Source organism: Lissotriton helveticus, chromosome 6, assembly GCF_964261635.1.
Source record: "Lissotriton helveticus chromosome 6, aLisHel1.1, whole genome shotgun sequence".
NCBI classification, from domain to species: Eukaryota; Metazoa; Chordata; class Amphibia; order Caudata; family Salamandridae; genus Lissotriton; species Lissotriton helveticus.
The window spans coordinates 1,041,963,971-1,041,983,177 of NC_136067.1; the positions used below are offsets into that span (position 1 = coordinate 1,041,963,971).

General features: G+C 46.7%; 1 protein-coding gene across 2 annotated transcripts in view; it reads left to right on the forward strand.

Annotated features, from left to right (window-relative positions):
• The window catches only part of UTRN (utrophin), a 1,532,463-nt gene that overhangs the window by 1,491,351 nt on the left and 21,905 nt on the right, over window positions 1–19,207 (forward strand). For both annotated transcript variants that reach the window (XM_078648677.1, XM_078648678.1), the window contains one exon: window positions 10,281–10,367. In XM_078648677.1, the coding sequence (XP_078504803.1) occupies window positions 10,281–10,367 (87 nt within the window). The remainder of the gene's footprint in view (window positions 1–10,280; window positions 10,368–19,207) is intronic.

Below are 19,207 nucleotides of genomic sequence, written 5' to 3' on the forward strand. Positions count from 1 at the left end.
GCCTTTGACGGCACTCGCCTCTTAGTTGATAAGGCCGACACAGCACTGGAGCGTTTTAAGAACTCTTGAGCTATGGACAAGTCCTTGGACCTTTCCACCATGCACCCGACCACGTCCACGTTTCATTCCTTTTGTGGCCATGGCAGAGGCACCCCTGGCCGTTCGTTAAGCCAAAATCCCGCGCAGAACCAGCCTCAGCGGGCCCATGGGCGCGGCGGCCATCGTGGTGGCTCCGGGGGCCAGCGTGAGGTTTAGTCCACCTCTGCCCCCGCGACGTCTACCTCGAAGCCTTCCTAGTCTGAGCTTTGGGTCGCATCCCACGCCAGTGGGTGGCAGGATTTGCCATCACCTTCCCCATTGGCATTCTGTCACTTCCGACAAGTGGGTGTTGCAGCTCATCCGGAGGGGCTACTCCCTCCCCTTTGAGTCTACCCCCTGGCCATGCCACCTCAGTTCCACCGCATGTCGGGGGATCACTTCGCGCTTCTCCAACAGGAAGTCACAGCCCTCTAGGCCAAGGGGGCCATCAAGCACGTTCCTGGGCCCGGAATAGGACGTGGTTGTTATTCCCACTACTTTCTGGCCCCCAAGAAGGACAAAGGGGGATTGCACCCCATCTTGGACCTCAGGGACGTCAATCGCTTCCTCCGGAAGGAGAAGTTCAAGATGTTTACTCTGGCTCAGGTCTTGACTGCCTCAACCCTGGAGACTTAGCGTTGGACTTGCAGGATGCATATTTTCACATTCCCATCCTGCTGGCCCACCGGCGTTACCTGCAGTTCACGGTAGGCCAGGAGCATTTCCAGTTTGCCGTGCTCCCCTGCGGCCTTACCAGTGCCCCTCGGGTGTTCACGAAAGTAATGGCGGTGGTCACAGCTCATCTGCGCAGGTCAGGGGTGTCAGTCTTCCCCTACCTCAACGACTGGTTGTTGAAGCCGGGCTCGCCCCAGGCAGTCGTCACCCACCTTCAGACTACGGCCGACCTCCTGCACTTGCTGGGGTAGTCCATCAATGCGCCAAAGTAGCACCTGAGTCCCTCTCAGAAGCTCCCATTTATCGGAGCGGTTCTGGATCCGATGCAGTTTCAGGATTATCCTCCCGAGCAGCGAGTCCCGGATTTTCAGTCTATGATTCCGATCTTTCAGCCTCTATCCGGGGTTTCAGTCAGGATAACACTCCGGCTCCTGGGCTTGATGGCCTCCTTCATCCTGCTGTTATAACATGCCAGATGGCATATGCGGGCTCTACAGTGGGGGCTAAAGTTCCAGTGGGCACAGCATCGGGGCAACCTGTCCTATCACGTCCAGATCTCGGAGGGCACTGCACGGCACTTGCAGTGGTGGCTCACGAAACGCGGTTGGGTCAATGGCGGATCCCTCTACCTTCCCCAACTGGAGCACACAGTGGTGACGGATGCGTCCCTCCTGGGATGGGGAGGCCACTTGGGAGAGGTGGAGATCAGAGGCCTTTGGTCTCCGGCAGAGTCCCAGCTCCACATCAATCTTTTGGAGCTTCGTGCGATCCGACTGGCACTGAAGGCATTCCTTCCCTCTGTCCAGGGGAGTGTAGTGCAAGTGTTCATGGACAACACCACTGACATGTGGTATTGCAACAAGCAAGGCGGGGTGGGGTCCTGGACCCTTTGTAAGGAGGCTCTGCGCCTCGGGACGTGGCTAGAACATCAGGGCATTACCCTGGTGGTTCAACACCTGGCAGGTTCCCTGAACGCCAGGGCGGACGAACTCAGCCGCCGCTGCATGATGGATCACGAATGGTGTCTGAACTCGGACGTGGCGCAAGGTCTCGTTTAGCAGTGGGGAGAGCCTTGGTTAGATCTATTCTCCACTGAAGAGAACGCGCAATGTCATCATTTCTGGGCGTTAGAATTTCCAAGGCGGCACTCGCTCAGAGACGCTTTTCGTCACAAGTGGAGCTGCGGTCTGTTGTACGCCTTCCCGCCTATACCACTTCTGCCCAGAGTGCTGAAGAAGATCCGACGCGACCGGGCCCAAGTCATCCTTGTGGCTCCAGACTGGGCACAAAGGTACTGGTATCCGGAGCTACTCAGCATGTCAGTCGATCCCCCGATTCGTCTGCCTCTTCAGGAGGACCTTCTGTCGCAGCAGCAGGGGACGGTCCTCAACCCGAACCTGTCCAGTCTCCACTTACATGCGTGGAGATTGAGCGGCGACAGTTGAGGCCATTTGACTTGCCTCCGGAGGTCTGTGATGTGATTCTGGCAGGAAGGCGTCCCTCCACAAAGACGGTATCCACCTGCAGGTGGAACAAATTTGTGTTAAGGTGCACAGCAAAGGCTGTAGATCCCCTTTCTGCCTCCCTTTCAGAGGTTCTCCTCTTCCTTCTTTCTCTTGCCCAGCAGGGCTCTGCTCTGGGCACTATCAAAGGCTATCTCTTGGCCATTTCAGCCTTCTTAAGGCTTCCTGATCAGCCTTCTCTTTTCAAGTCCCCTGTTGTAAATATATTCTTGAAAGGCATCACATACATGTTCCCCCCGTTCCTTTCGTGATGCCTCAGTGGGACTTGAACCTACTACTTACTTATCTGATGTGCGCTCCCTTTGAGCCACTTCATAATTGTCCTCTTCGTCTTCTGACTCTTAAAACTGCTTTCCTGGTTCCCATCACCTCTGCCAGAAGAATGAGTGTGCTCCAGGCTCTGTCTTCTAAGCCTCCTTTCCTCTCTGTTCATCCGGACAAAGTTGTTCTGAGGACTCGTCCTTCTTTCCTGCCCAAGGTTTTTACAGCCTTTCACATTGGGCAGTCCATCACCTTGCCCACCTTCTTTCCGCCTCTGCATCCCTCGAAAGAGGAAGAGAGGCTCCACCGTCTGGACCCAAAACGTGCGCTCTCCTTTTATCTAGACCACACACGCCAGTTCCGGGTGGACGACCAGCTGTTTGTTGGTTACGTGGGCGCTAGGAAGGGACGGGTGGTGCACAAGCGGACCATCTCTCGGTGGGTCATTTTGTGCATCAAGGTCTGTTATTCCTTGGCAAAAAAGGAGCCTCCTGTGGGACTGTGCGCCCATTCCACTCGGGCCACGGCGGCTACTACTGCCCTGGGTCGGGGAGCCCCCTTGCAGGACATCTGTCAGGTAGCTACGTGGGCCTCGCTGCAAACGTTTGCTAAGCACTACTGCCTGGACAGCCAAGTCCGGAGAGATGGCTTTTTCGGCCGTTCCGTTCTCCAGGACTTCCTGGTGTGATCTTGGTTCACTGATCCACCACCGGGGTTTATATTGCTGGGGTATCTATTCCAAGGTAAGGAATCTAACACTAACATGTTTCTTTCAGATGCACAACTTACTTACCTTCGGTAACGATATATCTGTAAGAAACATTAGTTAGTGTTAGATTCCTTACCGCCCCACCCATCCTCCCCGTTCTTCGAACCGACATCTAGGGTTAAGGTATCTTCCTTTGAGGGCCCTAGTTTCATGGTACCAGTGTCGGTTTCTTGCATGCTCTGCGTTCCTTGCGCTAGAAAGCTATGTACAGAACTGATGTCAGCGTGCAAGGGCGGCGTCTAAGTACTCCGACGACGTCATCCTGGCGTTCACGTCGCTGACGACGGCCGCGGAGCCGCAGACGACGCCTACCGACGCGCAAGGGTACTGCTGACGAGAACTTTCTGGATCCAGTCTGATGCCTGGGGATATTCTAAGGTAAGGAATCTAACGCTAACTAATGTTTCTTACAGATATATCGTTACCGAAGGTAAGTAACATGTGCACCAAGACCAAGATCCTAAGCAACCTCTTTCTAGGCTGCAGACAAATTTGAGGTCCTAGACAGTGTTCTTCATTTTCACAGCTGCGATTCCTTCAGCATAGGGGTCCTGCTGGACCCTGGATTGGCTCTTATTCACATCTACAATGAAATTCTCCGGCTCATGCTTTCCACGTATTAGGGATCAGCTGATCCATACTGAGCTGCTTCTCACCGGAGGAGACTGCCAGGCGCCCATCAATCGCTCTGCTGTGGATACCTACCTATATCTCATGTTTTCATTTTTCAATTACACTCGGCATCTACAAGCTTTACTTTCAGCTGACATTGCTGTTATCCACCATTCTTCCTATCTTCAATGCGATGAATACAGGGTTCTGCTCCTCCACACACAAACTCCATTAGCTTTTAATCGGAATGAGGATAAATATTCATTAGCTCTTACCCATTAATTAGTGACTGATGTGTTTCATTGCCCTGTTGCTATTTCTGTGCTACAGGCCCTGAAAGCAAATTCCATCTATCACTGCTGGTGAATAATTTAGTAAAGATTTGTCCTGCTCTCACTTGGGACAATATTTGTAGTTGAATTATCCTTATGCTGCTCATGGTGAACATCATATCTAGGAACTTCGGACCCTATACCATGAGGTTTACCCTTAACCTACATAACGAAAGTAAATGAAGACACATTATTTCTTTAATCTGCATGCTCTAGCTAGTACACCTAGTTTCACCTTCTTGACTTAGTGATATAAACCTTCCACCACGAGCGCCTCCTAGGACAGTGCAGGGAGATTTCACTGTAGTTATAGCCCCAGCTTGTCTTTCTGCTACAGACAAGATGCACTGTAACACTAACTCAATTACAGATATGGTGGCGACTCCCTGTGAAAGCCACAGAAGAGTGCATTGAAGTAATCTAGGCTGAGACTTGATTGTAGCTATAGCAGTGTGGTGTTGTCAGCTAAATTGAAGCAAAGATTTTTTTTAGGCAGTGAAATTGGTAGAATATGTTCTTCACTATTTAATAATACAGCCATTATTGCTGTAATTATTATGGTATGTTAGGACTGGGTGTGCAGACATGCACTATTTTTTTCTGTGATTTCATTCACTGTTGCAACCGGGACCTTCTGTGGCTCTGCCGGCTTGGCAAAAATGTAGGCGAAGATAATAAATGAATTACATAGTGTCTGGGTGTATTGCTGCCCTATTTCATAATTTAATTTTGAAAGTTGATTGGTGTCATCTGAACCCATGTTAAAGCACTTAACACCAGTTTGATAACTTGAGTTTATGAATTGAATCTTAAGCCACACCCAGCCTCTATTTTTGAGGAAAGACTTCACATATGATATTTAGTACTGGAGAAATCATTTAGGCGTCTTCACTCCTTTCTTTGATGTAGGATTTTAACATTGTGTCCCAGACTGAATCCTTCGAGTTCACTCTCTTGGGGTTGTTGGTTGCAGCAGTCGTGACTTAATTTATCCAAGAGCACACACTTTCCATGGGCTAACATAAAAACCACCTACATTACGCCCTTTTAGGTCTCGTCTGCAGACAGCTTTAGCTGGTGGTAGTCAAAGGCATTTTGTGTATAGTACAGTAGTGCATAGAGTGGACTTTGAGCCAGCCCTTTGCTCATTATCTGATAGCTTTATAGTAGATCATGGTTCAATGTTCCATTCCTCTCTCTACTTTTCTGGGGCATAGCTTCCTTATAATCATTTTGTTTTGATTGTGTGTCTTGTATCCTTCCACTGCTGACATCAGGGGCGTAATTTTTAATTTCTCTCTTAGCACTTCATGCAAGCGTATGGCTTTCCTCATTCTGTTGTCAAGCCTTCCCTGGCAACCCTGCTGTTCCATTTTGCCTCCCGCGCCCCTACCCCCACAAGTACTTCATTGAGTTTTTGAAAATGTTTCATTTTTTCACAATTGCTGAGGACATGGCAGCTGCATGCTCTTACCATGAGGCTCGCTGCCCCATTTGTCCGTTGCTCCATCACCTGGCCCCATCTTTCCTTTGCCCCAGCCTTTTTATGGGTCTGTACGTTTTTAGTGTCTTTTTATCAGGGCATAGCTGCTGTACAAAGCTCTAGATCCTCTCAATTCTTTCTTTATGCACTCCAGCACACTTAAAAAGATAAAAAATAAAAATACAGTTCAAAATTTCCATCAGCCATCTTGGAACAATAAGGCAAACTTTAAATTGAAATTCCAAAATTGGCACTAGAACATCTGCATGCCTGTGTACGTGTATGGGGCCATCTAGGAATGTTTTTTACTCCATGGCAGTATCATGGAAAACGAGCATTGGCCAAGCCAATAGCTTGGACTTGCATTTTAAAGTTTAATTACTTGGCTTTGCCAATACTTGCTTTCATTCCATTTATACAGCGCACGGCTACCACCAACGGTGGTGTCTCGCCGCTAAACAACGGATACAACAGATAGGAAAGGGGGAGGGACAAACTAAGGTAGGCCGAACAGCCAGGTTTTCAAAGCCTTCCTAAACTTAAGTTCTGACTCAGCCTTACTAAGGTGGTCAGGCATAGAATTCCAAAGGGAAGCAGTTCTCACTGGGAAAGCTTGCCTGTCAATCCTGGCTTTTGCAAAGCGAGGGATCCAGAGCAATTCCTAATGATTATATCTCAAGGCCCTGGTCTGACGATATTTCTGGAGTCTCTGCTCCAGATATCCAGGGCCCCTATCTCTAGAAGCTCTGTAAGCCAAGAACAACGCCTTAAACTCTATTCTCCTTTTGACTGGGAGCCAGGGGAGTCTACGCGGATGGGGGAGATATGATGGCGGAGTTGCACGTTTCTAATGAGCCTAGGCGCGGCGTTCTGAATAGTTTGCAGTTTCCTAATCAAGTAGGCTGGGAGATCCCGGTACAAGCTGTTGGCATAGTCAAGCTAAGACGTGACTAGAGCATTGACCGCCGTTTCCCGGCAGTCCATAGGCAAAAGATGAAGGAGTCTCCACAAGGCTTTCAGTTTCCAAAAGCAGAATGAGGAAACTTGACCAATCTAGGCCTTGTCTGAGAGGTTAGAATCAAATTGAAAACCTAAATTTCTAACTGAAGTGACAGGGGTGGTTGGGGGATTTAGCTCCGCCGGCCACCAGAGATCGGACCGTGGAGGAGAAGGTTGGTTAAAAAACAGTACCTCCGTTTTGTCAGCATTTAATTTCAAGCAACTGTCTGTCATCCAGGATGAAATATTGTTCAAACAGAGCTTAAAACTTTCAAATGCAGCCCCTGTGTGATCTTTAAAAGAGAACACCAGCTGAGTGTCGTCAGCGTATGAGACCTCTCTCACACCACATTGCTCGGCTAATGATGGCAGGGGGGTAAGATAGACATTAAAAAGAGTCGGGCTCAACGCCGATCCCTGGGGGCTCCACACACGAGATGACTAGAGGAGGAAACATGGGGTAAGAGGAATACTTGCTGTGACCGGGCATTGAGAAAAGAGTGGAACCAGGCTAGAGTGGTTCCCATCACTCCTAAAAACACCAGTTTCTCCAGCAGAATCTGGTGCGATAATGTGTCAAAAGCGGCAGACAAGTCCAGCAGCACATGTATTGCACAGCTCCCCTGGTCTAAAGATTCATGTATAGTTTCTGCCACTTCCAGCAGGGCAGTCTCTGTGCTGTAGCCCGATCTAAAGCCAGATTAGGAGTCATGGAGATGGTTGTTAACCTCCAGAAAGTCAGATAACTGCCTCCAAACTTTCTTCTCTAGGATTTTGGCAGGTGCTGGCAGGAGCGAGATTGGTCTAAAGTTCTTAAGTACAGCTGGGTCTACGTCCTCTTTCTTAAGGATCAGCTGGACGTATGCCTTTTTCCAGATGGAAGGATAACTGCACGTTGTCAAAGAAGCATTCCAAATCGAGTTTAAATGGGGGTTAAGGAGAGGGGCCAACAGCTTTGTGAATCTAGCTGGGCAGGGGTCAAGGGGTGAGCCAGACTTAACTCTGTTCAAATCTAAAAGGGAGGCTTCTGGGCAGAATGGGCGAAATTCGGCCCAAACACTGGAGTGGACCAGAGATGGAAAAGTCATGGTAGGAGACCCTGTCATGGTGAAAGAGGAATAAATAGCTTGAACTTTCTCCTGGAAGAAAGTAGATAAGTTATCACATAGAGTGGCAGAAGGAGCAATGGTACTCTTCATAGCTTGCATCTTCATAAAGCCCTGCACAATCTTAAAGCCTTCCTTAGAGGAGTTATCAGAAGCCTTAATTTGGTTGGCAACGTCATTTGTGATGGTATAGCATTTGAACCCATGGAATTATTTTAGCGCTGGTTTGTAGAAGTACTTGGCCTCTGAATTGTAGGTTTTCCGCCAAGCATGCTCTAGCTTCTTACATGAGCTTTTCTCCAAACAGAGTTCTGTAGTAAACAAACAAAGGAGCAGAGGGCTTATTCCTGGGCAATTTTATGGTTTTGGTCGGATCAACTGTATCAAGGGCTGAGGTGACCCAGCATTTAAAAGTAATGCATCATGGCTGGGATCACCTGTAAGCTGAGGAGGGGCACTATGTAGAACTGGACCCATGGACTCAAGAGATACCTTCCTCCAGTTTCTCCTTTCCTCATACAAAGGCCTGGATTTATTGTTCCAGAGAGTGCTGGACAGGCTAAAAGGAACTAGCCGGTGGTCAGACCAAGTTAATGGATCAGGGACTTCTACTTTCAGTGTGGGATCATTCGAAAAAATTACATCCAGCATGTGGCCAGCCACATGGGTGGGACCAAATTGAGTCAGATTTAACCCCCCGAGAGTGTCAGCCACCTGTGATGCCAAGGAACAGTTGCCATAGTCCATGTGGACATTAAAGTCACTGAGGACAGTAAAGTTGGCATGTCTCAGTGATAGATCGGCAACAATGTCGCAAAGCTCCAATAGGTGGGCAGACACCGAATCAGGGGGTCTATAGACCAAAATTCCCACAATGGAGAACACAGGGGAGGATTTGATGCAGAAAGACATCGCCTCAATCAACCCCAAGTTCTCAATTCTCTTGCAGGAGATCTCCCAACTATCTCAGAATAATCGCAAGCCCACCCCCCAACCTATTGTCAGCCCAGTTAACCGTGGAAACCTTAAAACCCTCCGATATAGGCAGCATTATGTCAGGGTTGGTACTCTCTCTTTCATCAATGATATATCAGCTATCTTGAGTATGCTGTTTAGAAGACTGGGTTTAATGGTAGTTTTTTCTTTAGCCATGATCAAGGGGATGCATTGCAAAAGGTATGTTTGGCAATGTTAATTTTGGATATGGCATTAAAAAATACTAAAGCTGGTGTCAGTCAGTAGAAATGATGAGTCGTAGGATTTGATTTGTTGTCTTCATATGCTTTTAATTAGGCTTAAAGTTTTGATTTGAGGTCACAGTTCTCAATCTCAATTAAATGGCTATTCTTTTCAGTATTGTTTCACTAGCTGATTTTTTGTACAAAGGTTTTGAAAACAGATTTGATGGTAACTAGAATAATTATCAGATATTCTGGAGAAGGCAGTTTATTTGGACTTGGTAGAACTCTTATGCCCCAGAACTTTAAGGATTTCCTTTCGAATTAATGTAAATATAAATGCTCACTATTCCTTTTAAAACTTACAAGCCTGGCCTGGCTTTGAGATGGAAAACCTGTGACATAAGAACGTAAAGAAATGTACTCAGTGTCGCGCAATTTAGTTGAATATAGAAGTCAGAATTTGAACTTGGGTTTCCTTCAGTGATTAATTTGAGCCGGTAGTTTCTGGTGTTCGGCACTGTCACATAATTCCCAACTCTTGTACTAATGACGATCTGCCACGTTGTGGCACTGAATGTCTAATTTTGAGATAAGCACAAAAGCTGTTTAATAATTCAATGTACATTGAGTATGAATAATACCTACTGCTCACGCCATTTTTTATAGTTTTGGGTGGCCTGGAATAGTCTGAATGGTCACGCTTGTAGCACTGTGATTGCTAGTAGTTGTATTGGTACCTATAGTGAAGCGCTGACATGGGCAAGGTGTGGCACCACCTGCAGTGGTCTCATGAGAAGGGCCCTGACACTTTTTCTTTTGTTTTCACAAAATAAGCACTGGATCTCCTCGTGCCAAAGTCAGCAACAACCACTCTGCGCCCAAAACAGAGCTTTTCTGGAAGTGTGCGTATGGAAGATCTCAGAAATGAAAGCTTTTTGCCAATTAATATGATTGAATGCCAATTAAATATTTGTGACTTTAACTGGAGAAAAGTGGATGTATGTCTGATAAAGCCTACCATAGAAGTAAACCTCGGGGCAAAAATGAAAGCTGAATGACGAAGAAATAGCATTGTATATATATATGTGTGTATATATATATATATATATATATATATATGTATATATATATATATCATGAACGGATGCGTAAATATACTACGTAAAGGATGTTTGGCTGGGTCGTACAATAGCTGTTAATATTTAAATCAGTGTGTTGCCGTGTTAAATGATGATGCTCATTATTTCTGTTACAGCCGCAGATGATTTGTTAGCGCCGCCTCATAACACCAGTACAGACCTAACAGATGTCATGGAGCAAATCAACAGCACATTTCCAGTTAGCAATGGTAAGTGTGAATGAAGAGCAAGTTTCTTTGTCCTTATGCTCCCTCTCTCCTCGCTACATCCTACCCACTCTTTAGTTTGACCCTTGACCCCCATTACAACTTTATTTCCTCGCTTTCAGACTTGTGCTTATTTTATTGATTATGAGTTCGCAAAGAAGACACTGCTGGGTGTTACGTCTGCCGCCTTTGCTTGTATGCTAGGTGGAGCAAACATGGGTGTTGCTATCAGTAGTGCAGTAGGTGCAGCACAGCCTAGGACTAGTGTAGTGAGGGGGCTGAAGAGCTCTCACGTCAGGGGTGTCTGCTAGTACCCCATAAGTGTTGCTGGCGGGGAATTTGTCTTGCATGAATTAGGACCCTTGCTATGCAACTGCATGAGCCGTCTGCAGTGTGAAACATGATTCGGAGTGACCATCTGCCACCTGAAACATGCAGTTGTAAGATCATCTGCTGCGTAAAATGCACAAGTGCATAGGTCTTGTGCCACCTAAAACACGCAACTGCACAAGCCTTCTAGTGGCACCTGCAACATGCAAATGCACAGGCCACTTTCTTTGTAAAGCGTGCAACAGTGTGAGTCTTATTGTCCCCAAGACGCGCAACTGCACAATCATCTGCTACCTAAAACACACAACTGCATGAGTCATTTACGCCTAAAGTATGCAATTGCAAGAGACACATACCACCTAAAATATGCTACTGTAAGAGGCATGTGATACCTAAAACATGCCACTGCAAGAGTCATGTGATGCTTAAAACACACAACGAAAAAACCCCCACTGGGTATGGGCTCCCAACAGCAAGGCCAAGCCACTGCCTTATGTTAAACACAAATAGCCGCCACTGCTGTATTCCTTTTTTCCTTCACTGATTCAACTCAACATACGATTAGAACAATATGTGTGATCACAATTTATTGTGTGAATAAATCTATTTTATTTTCATCAGCTGGGTGCCTGTACTCCAGGGAGCCATTTTCTCTATGTAGGCTGCATGCAGCCTACATAGAGAAAAAGAGTGAGTGTGCAACTGCGCATGACTGGTTTGGTCGGCCCTGGGGCCGAACAAACAGTCAGCACCCAAGACAGTGGGCTAGCCACGCCTCCTCCCCTGCACTCGAGCAGGAACGCCCACTCACCCACCCCCAACCATGCACTCCAGGCACTTCTGCTTTCTCGCCGTGCGAGAAGCAGAAACCTGAAAAGGTACTTTTACCATTTCATGTTTCTGCTTCTCGCACTGTGAGAAACCAGTGGGGCGACTCCCCCAGACCCCAATGGTGGAGCCGCCACTGAAGCACACAACTTCACAAGCCTCCTGCAACTTAAAATACACAACTGCATGAACACTATGTGCCTCCTCAAACATGCAGCTGAACAAGCCATCTGTCACCTAAAACACGTAACTGCACAAAGCGTCTGCTAGAGTATAAGCCTCCTACTACCTAACACATGACACTGAACGAGCCCTCTGGCACCAAAAAGTGTACAAGCCTTTTCCTACCCAAAACACGCAACTGCAAGAGCCAACTGCCTCCTGAAAGTTTGAGTTTCCCCTAGGGAATTGGGCTCTTCCTGTCTTTGCAGCAGAAGAATTCAGAGCAAAAGTTAGCCAGGCTACAGCAAAAAAGGAGCAGAAACAGGCGGAATAGAGATATGAGTTATGCAAATAGATTTTCAAAGATCATTAGCACCTGTGCACAACTCTTAAATCAGTCACTTTATTGATTGAAACTGCCCCAGATCTGGCCTTGTCAGGAACGAATGTAGGGCAAATGAAGTGTAAATAAACAAAGACACATTGTAATGCGCTGACATTTTCCTATTCGGTTTTGGTGGGTGCAGGCAGACTTGACAGAATTGCCTAACTATTAGTGACTGAACTTTAAGTGCCAATTTCCATTTAATTTCAGGACAGTTCAGCATCTCCTAATGTTTATGGTGTGGATGCGCTTCTGAACTATGCATGCCTCATTAACTGATGGGAAGGCATTTTGTGTAGGTGTTCATAAAAGACACCGTTTGCATTCTGCACTGAATTTTTCCCTTGACATTTTTGCAAAGTCGGTTTTATTTCCAGCTGCCTGGTAAGTCAGAAATAATATATTAGCACTTAATGGCTGCGAGTTTGTCACTAGTCATTGCTGTTTGCAATGTAATATATGAAATCAAGGCCATATTAGTTAACCTTTTAAAGTGCATTATTAACGTCACACGAGTTTGACGGATGTGGCTTAATGTAGCATAAAGGGAAAAGTCCTTCCAAAATAACAATACTGTAACTCATTATTTTATTCTGTTTTGCAAGATGGATTCTCATTATATACACTTTCTTTATTAATTCTGGGCCAGACTGATTGAGTTGCATTTTTGTAATCTAAAAGGTATTTTATATAAGTGAAAGTTTAAGCTGTTAACACATGTATTACATCTGTCATGAAAGTTAACACTGATGTGTGTCAGAAACTGTGTATATAATCAGAATGGGGTACTTGTTCCTATGTGGTAAAGGGACGAGGAAAGGTTGGAATAGATGGGTCAGAGAGGAATAGTCCTTTTTAGGAAGTGTTGCCCTCACACACCAAAGCGGTGTCATGCTTGATCATCGGGCTGTTTGCTCCTCGTGGAGCCGGAGCTGCAATGCCCCACAGGCCCCGCAAGAGGGCTCTTTAGCAGAGATCTTTTTATAGATATCAGCCATGATGGTGCGTGCGGGTGTGTGGAGCTAGTGATATCTGGTATGGGTAGTGCAAAAAACTGTATAGGTTTTATTAGTCAGGACTTCGAGGAAGGCAGGGAGATGGGTAGATTCAGCGCAACACACCGCGTACAAGACTACAGAAACTGCACTAACCACGCGGTCCTCTGCCTTGACCTAAGGCCTGTTATAGGGGTTTGGTCTATGGATACATAATAGTGTGAGCCTAATCCAGGTACTTTTTGATCTAATGCTTCACCACTATGAAATGTTACATAGAACTATACTCTGATGTCCACCCTGATTAAGGGTAGGGTATTTATTTACTCCTGGTCCTGAAGAAACGCTCTGGATCCATCCTGGACTGATAGGGCGTGTAACATGTTGACCTGACTTATAAAAGCTATACAGTTTTGGCACTACTCATACCAGATAGTCGCGCACGATAACCTTGCGCTTACCGTCCAGATTTGTATTGCTTTTAACCCTAGCAAAGGGACTCATGAATAAAATTTAGTTGAATACCGTTTAGGTAGTTTTAGACCACTTGCACCACCACTCACTAGCTCCACTCACCCGCATGCACCATCACGGCTGACGTCTATAAAAAGATCTTCGCTAAAGAGCCATCTTGCGGGGCCACTGGGGCATTGCAGTGCTAACCCCATGAAAAGCAACAGCCCGATGATGAAGCATGACACCCGCATGGGTGTGTGAGGACAACACTTCCTAATAAGGAATATCCTCCTCGAAGCTTTCTATTCCAACCTTTACTCATCCCTTTCCCACATAGGAACAAGTACCCCATTCTGGTTATATATATTCCATTACCAAGGAGCATGGTTACTGGACCTTAATCTTGCTCCCTGACCCTCCCTCTACGTGATCTATGATGTCAGAAACTGAGCACATCTCTGCAATTACTGTCACTTGGAAACTAAAGCGCATTTGTATCGCCAGCACTTGTGCCACCCAATGAACTAGGTTTTCCTTGGACATCTAGAATCAACTCAAAAGTGGCTCCATGGTGACTGTTTCTCCTTACGCTATCTGAAGATGAGGTGAAGTATTTAGTTAAAATGACTACAAAATGATTTTGGGAATTCTTAAAAAACTGGAAATCTACGTAAATCACAGGCAGAGAGATATACATTGTCTAGATTTTCCCAATTCTTTTATGAATTGGACCCCTGAAACTTTCCAAATACAAGTTCCTCATTCCTGCATATCTGATTGTATTAATAGATTGTCCTACTCAACTCAATGTTTTAAGTTTATCTTAAAAGTTGGCAATAGTGGAGGATCTTCTAAAAACACTAATGCCCTGATTATGAACCGCTTCCACTTTTTGGCACTCAGACCGCCCGCATACCTGGCGGTGGGGCCCGCCTCAGGACTGCCGCCTCCACCACCGTTCCTTCTACCGCGGCGGGAGATGCTGAGGCGGACAATGGATCAGAAAAGGGAGTGGTGATGAACAGAGTGCCTGAATTAAGCAGACCACTCTTACCCAGTCCAAAGATCAGGGCTTGATCCATCACCGTTTTTTAGCTCACTGCACCATCCCAGCTCAGAACTTGGCTATATGCAAATTAGTCTGTTCCTGTCCCAGTGCATGATGGGAACAGGGCAAACCAAACTACCAAGCCAATTCTTATACTGGGAAGGAAACAAGCTTCCGGGGACCGGTTTCTGCCCTTTCAGGCGTCGTCGGCCCGGCTTGCTTGAATCCTGATGGTGCAATGAGCAAGGGACTCACATCTGAGTATACCCTTCCACGCTTATGGTGGACAAAATGATTCAGAAAAGGGGGTGGTGATGAACAGAGTGCCTGAATTAAGCAGACCACTCTTACCCAGTCCAAAGATCAGGGCTTGATCCATCACCGTTTTTTAGCTCACTGCACCATCCCAGCTCAGAACTTGGCTATATGCAAATTAGTCTGTTCCTGTCCCAGTGCATGATGGGAACAGGGCAAACCAAACTACCAAGCCAATTCTTATACTGGGAAGGAAACAAGCTTCCGGGGACCGGTTTCTGCCATTTCAGGCGTCGTCGGCCCGGCTTGCTTGAATCCTGATGGTGCAATGAGCAAGGGACTCACATCTGAGTATACCCTTCCACGCTTGATGCACTGGGCCAGGGACAGACTAATTTGCATATAGCCAGGTTCTGAACTGGGATGGTGCAGTGAGCTAAAAAGCGGTGATGGATCAAGCCCTGATCTGTTGACTGGGTAGGAGTGTTCTGATTAACTCAGATACTCTGTCCATCACCACCCCCTTTTTGAAATATTTTGGCCACCACAAGTGTGGAAGGGTATGCTCAGACATGAGTCCCTTGCTCACTGCACCATCAGGATTCAAGCAAGCCGGGCCGAAGACGGCTGTAATGCCAGAAACCGGTCCCCGGAAGCTTGTTTCCTTTCCAGTGAAGAATTGGCTTAGTAGTTTGGTCTGCCCTGTTCCCATGATGCACTGGGCCAGGGACAGACTAATTTGCATATAGCCAGGTTCTGAACTGGGATGGTGCAGTGAGCTAAAAAACGGTGATGGATCAAGCCCTGATCTGTTGACTGGGTAGGAGTGTTCTGATTAACTCAGATACTCTGTCCATCACCACCCCCTTTTTGAAATATTTTGGCCACCACAAGTGTGGAAGGGTATGCTCAGACATAAGTCCCTTGCTCACTGCACCATCAGGATTCAAGCAAGCCGGGCCGAAGACGGCTGTAATGCCAGAAACCGGTCCCCGGAAGCTTGTTTCCTTTCCAGTGAAGAATTGGCTTAGTAGTTTGGTCTGCCCTGTTCCCATGATGCACTGAGCCAGGGACAGACTAATTTGCATATAGCCAGGTTCTGAACTGGGATGGTGCAGTGAGCTAAAAAACGGTGATGGATCAAGCCCTGATCTGTTGACTGGGTAGGAGTGTTCTGATTAACTCAGATACTCTGTCCATCACCACCCCCTTTTTGAAATATTTTGGCCACCACAAGTGTGGAAGGGTATGCTCAGACATGAGTCCCTTGCTCACTGCACCATCAGGATTCAAGCAAGCCGGGCCGAAGACGGCTGTAATGCCAGAAACCGGTCCCCGGAAGCTTGTTTCCTTTCCAGTGAAGAATTGGCTTAGTAGTTTGGTCTGCCCTGTTCCCATGATGCACTGGGCCAGGGACAGACTAATTTGCATATAGCCAGGTTCTGAACTGGGATGGTGCAGTGAGCTAAAAAGCGGTGATGGATCAAGCCCTGATCTGTTGACTGGGTAGGAGTGTTCTGATTAACTCAGATACTCTGTCCATCACCACCCCCTTTTTGAAATATTTTGGCCACCACAAGTGTGGAAGGGTATGCTCAGACATGAGTCCCTTGCTCACTGCACCATCAGGATTCAAGCAAGCCGGGCCGAAGACGGCTGTAATGCCAGAAACCGGTCCCCGGAAGCTTGTTTCCTTTCCAGTGAAGAATTGGCTTAGTAGTTTGGTCTGCCCTCTTCCCATGATGCACTGGGCCAGGGACAGACTAATTTGCATATAGCCAGGTTCTGAACTGGGATGGTGCAGTGAGCTAAAAAACGGTGATGGATCAAGCCCTGATCTGTTGACTGGGTAGGAGTGTTCTGATTAACTCAGATACTCTGTCCATCACCACCCCCTTTTTGAAATATTTTGGCCACCACAAGTGTGGAAGGGTATGCTCAGACATGAGTCCCTTGCTCACTGCACCATCAGGATTCAAGCAAGCCGGGCCGAAGACGGCTGTAATGCCAGAAACCGGTCCCCGGAAGCTTGTTTCCTTTCCTGTGAAGAATTGGCTTAGTAGTTTGGTCTGCCCTGTTCCCATGATGCACTGGGCCAGGGACAGACTAATTTGCATATAGCCAGGTTCTGAACTGGGATGGTGCAGTGAGCTAAAAAACGGTGATGGATCAAGCCCTGATCTGTTGACTGGGTAGGAGTGTTCTGATTAACTCAGATACTCTGTCCATCACCACCCCCTTTTTGAAATATTTTGGCCACCACAAGTGTGGAAGGGTTTGCTCAGACATGAGTCCCTTGCTCACTGCACCATCAGGATTCAAGCAAGCCGGGCCGAAGACGGCTGTAATGCCAGAAACCGGTCCCCGGAAGCTTGTTTCCTTTCCAGTGAAGAATTGGCTTAGTAGTTTGGTCTGCCCTGTTCCCATGATGAACTGGGCCAGGGACAGACTAATTTGCATATAGCCAGGTTCTGAACTGGGATGGTGCAGTGAGCTAAAAAACGGTGATGGATCAAGCCCTGATCTGTTGACTGGGTAGGAGTGTTCTGATTAACTCATATACTCTGTCCATCACCACCCCCTTTTTGAAATATTGAGGCAGACAATGGAGGCAGTCCCTGCTCCTGCACCACCAACCTCATTATGACTCGACTTTCCGCCAACCTTTTCATGGTGGTGGCACCGCCATGTAAAACACGGCCGAAAGGCAGGTAATGAGCCCAAGAAAATGGCTCCAGGTAGCAAAAGCCCTTGTGCAATGTGGCTGGTGTCCATGTTGTGCCCTCCAATGCCAATAATGTCATTTGTCGCACTGTTTTCCATGCACAACATAGTGCCCAGAAACAGTGAGTCCGGCTGGCTGCAGGCACTAGAATAGGCAGCACAGGCTTCCAACTCTTTCTCAGAGCCGAAGCTTGCCGCGGTCATGACTGCGCCACCAGCCCAGCGAAAAATCGTAAGGCGGCGGTCGAGATGCTGCCGGCTTGTCTGCATTTTCTTGACACCTGCCGCGTCGGCTGGCAGTCTGTTCGCCAATCTCGTGATTGGCCATTAATTCTTAAGCAGCTTAGTCACCCACCAGTTAGCCTCTCTTGCTATGATGGATGCACCATAGTGAGGGATACCTTTTTCTCTACCATCACATCTGCTGTTTGGTGCTCACACTTTCAAAGATATTGGCGGCTCAGCCATCTTACCAACAAAGGCAGACATGCCACTATGATGCTAAAGCTACGTGGCAGAAGATCACCATAGAGAAGGATCCAGGCTGTCAGGAAAATGAGTTATTTGTTCCTAATGTACTAGAAAACAATAATTTCTTACTCACATTCTTCAGCTTGGAGTTTTCAGCAGCTGTGTTAAGAGTCATCCAGTTATTGTCTTTGAGTTTAAAGCATTTAATGTCACTTCCAGTGCCCTGATTGTAGCGGCTAAAACATGTGATACCAATTCTCCAAATCCCCTTATTTGAGAAAAATGGTGCCATATTTGAACCTATCTAAAATTAACTTTTCACAGTGCCCTCTAATATATCTAGTGTATATACCTAGAACACCATTTCTTGCAGCATTTTCAGTCAGTTTATATATATAAAGTGGGTATGAACTTTAACGTCTGAAGGAGCCACGTTCTAGACTTACTCTAGAACCCCAGGTCTATGGATCGTTGGTGCCTGCTTGAAAGTGTGGAGGGGAAAAAAACTGTTAACAAATAATACATTACCATTCCAGTTGCCCATGTTAATAAAGGAACACAGACTCTGAAACTAGATTTTAGGGAATTTATTACATAGCCAAAAAAACTTGCACATACAAACACCAAGACGAGGGTGTAAAAATACATGGGCACTAATACAAAGCCAAATCTACGAGCGAAATTTAGATGGTGCAAAATACACATAGGATCACCAATTCCAATAACATTATGTAAAAGATTGCTGCACCAACATCAATAGTTCTCTTCATCGGAGGTTCGTAAGTAAAAAGCATTAATCTGTCTCTACACTACCACTATCGTGACATCCATACTTAGCATTTCCCATGCAAGTTCAGGAAAAATGTGTCAGCACGTGAAGTCTTCCTAAGAAGTACACTCACGTTTAATGGGTCAAGTAGCATAAAGCTACAGCGCTTGTTCTAAGATGCTCTATTCTTTCCTCTCATGGCAGAAGTCCCCAGGGCTCTGTCCTTAACCCAACACAAAAATCGTTGGACACACCCATCGTCACATCACGCTATCACCCATCCAGCTGTATACCTCCTCGTAAGTAACTTTCCACTCAGCAACGATGCTCCCAGGCGCTTGCTTGATGACCTTGATTCCCAGGCCTTCTCTAGTGAGAAAGAACACTGTCTCACATTATCAGTACCACTTACTCAAATGT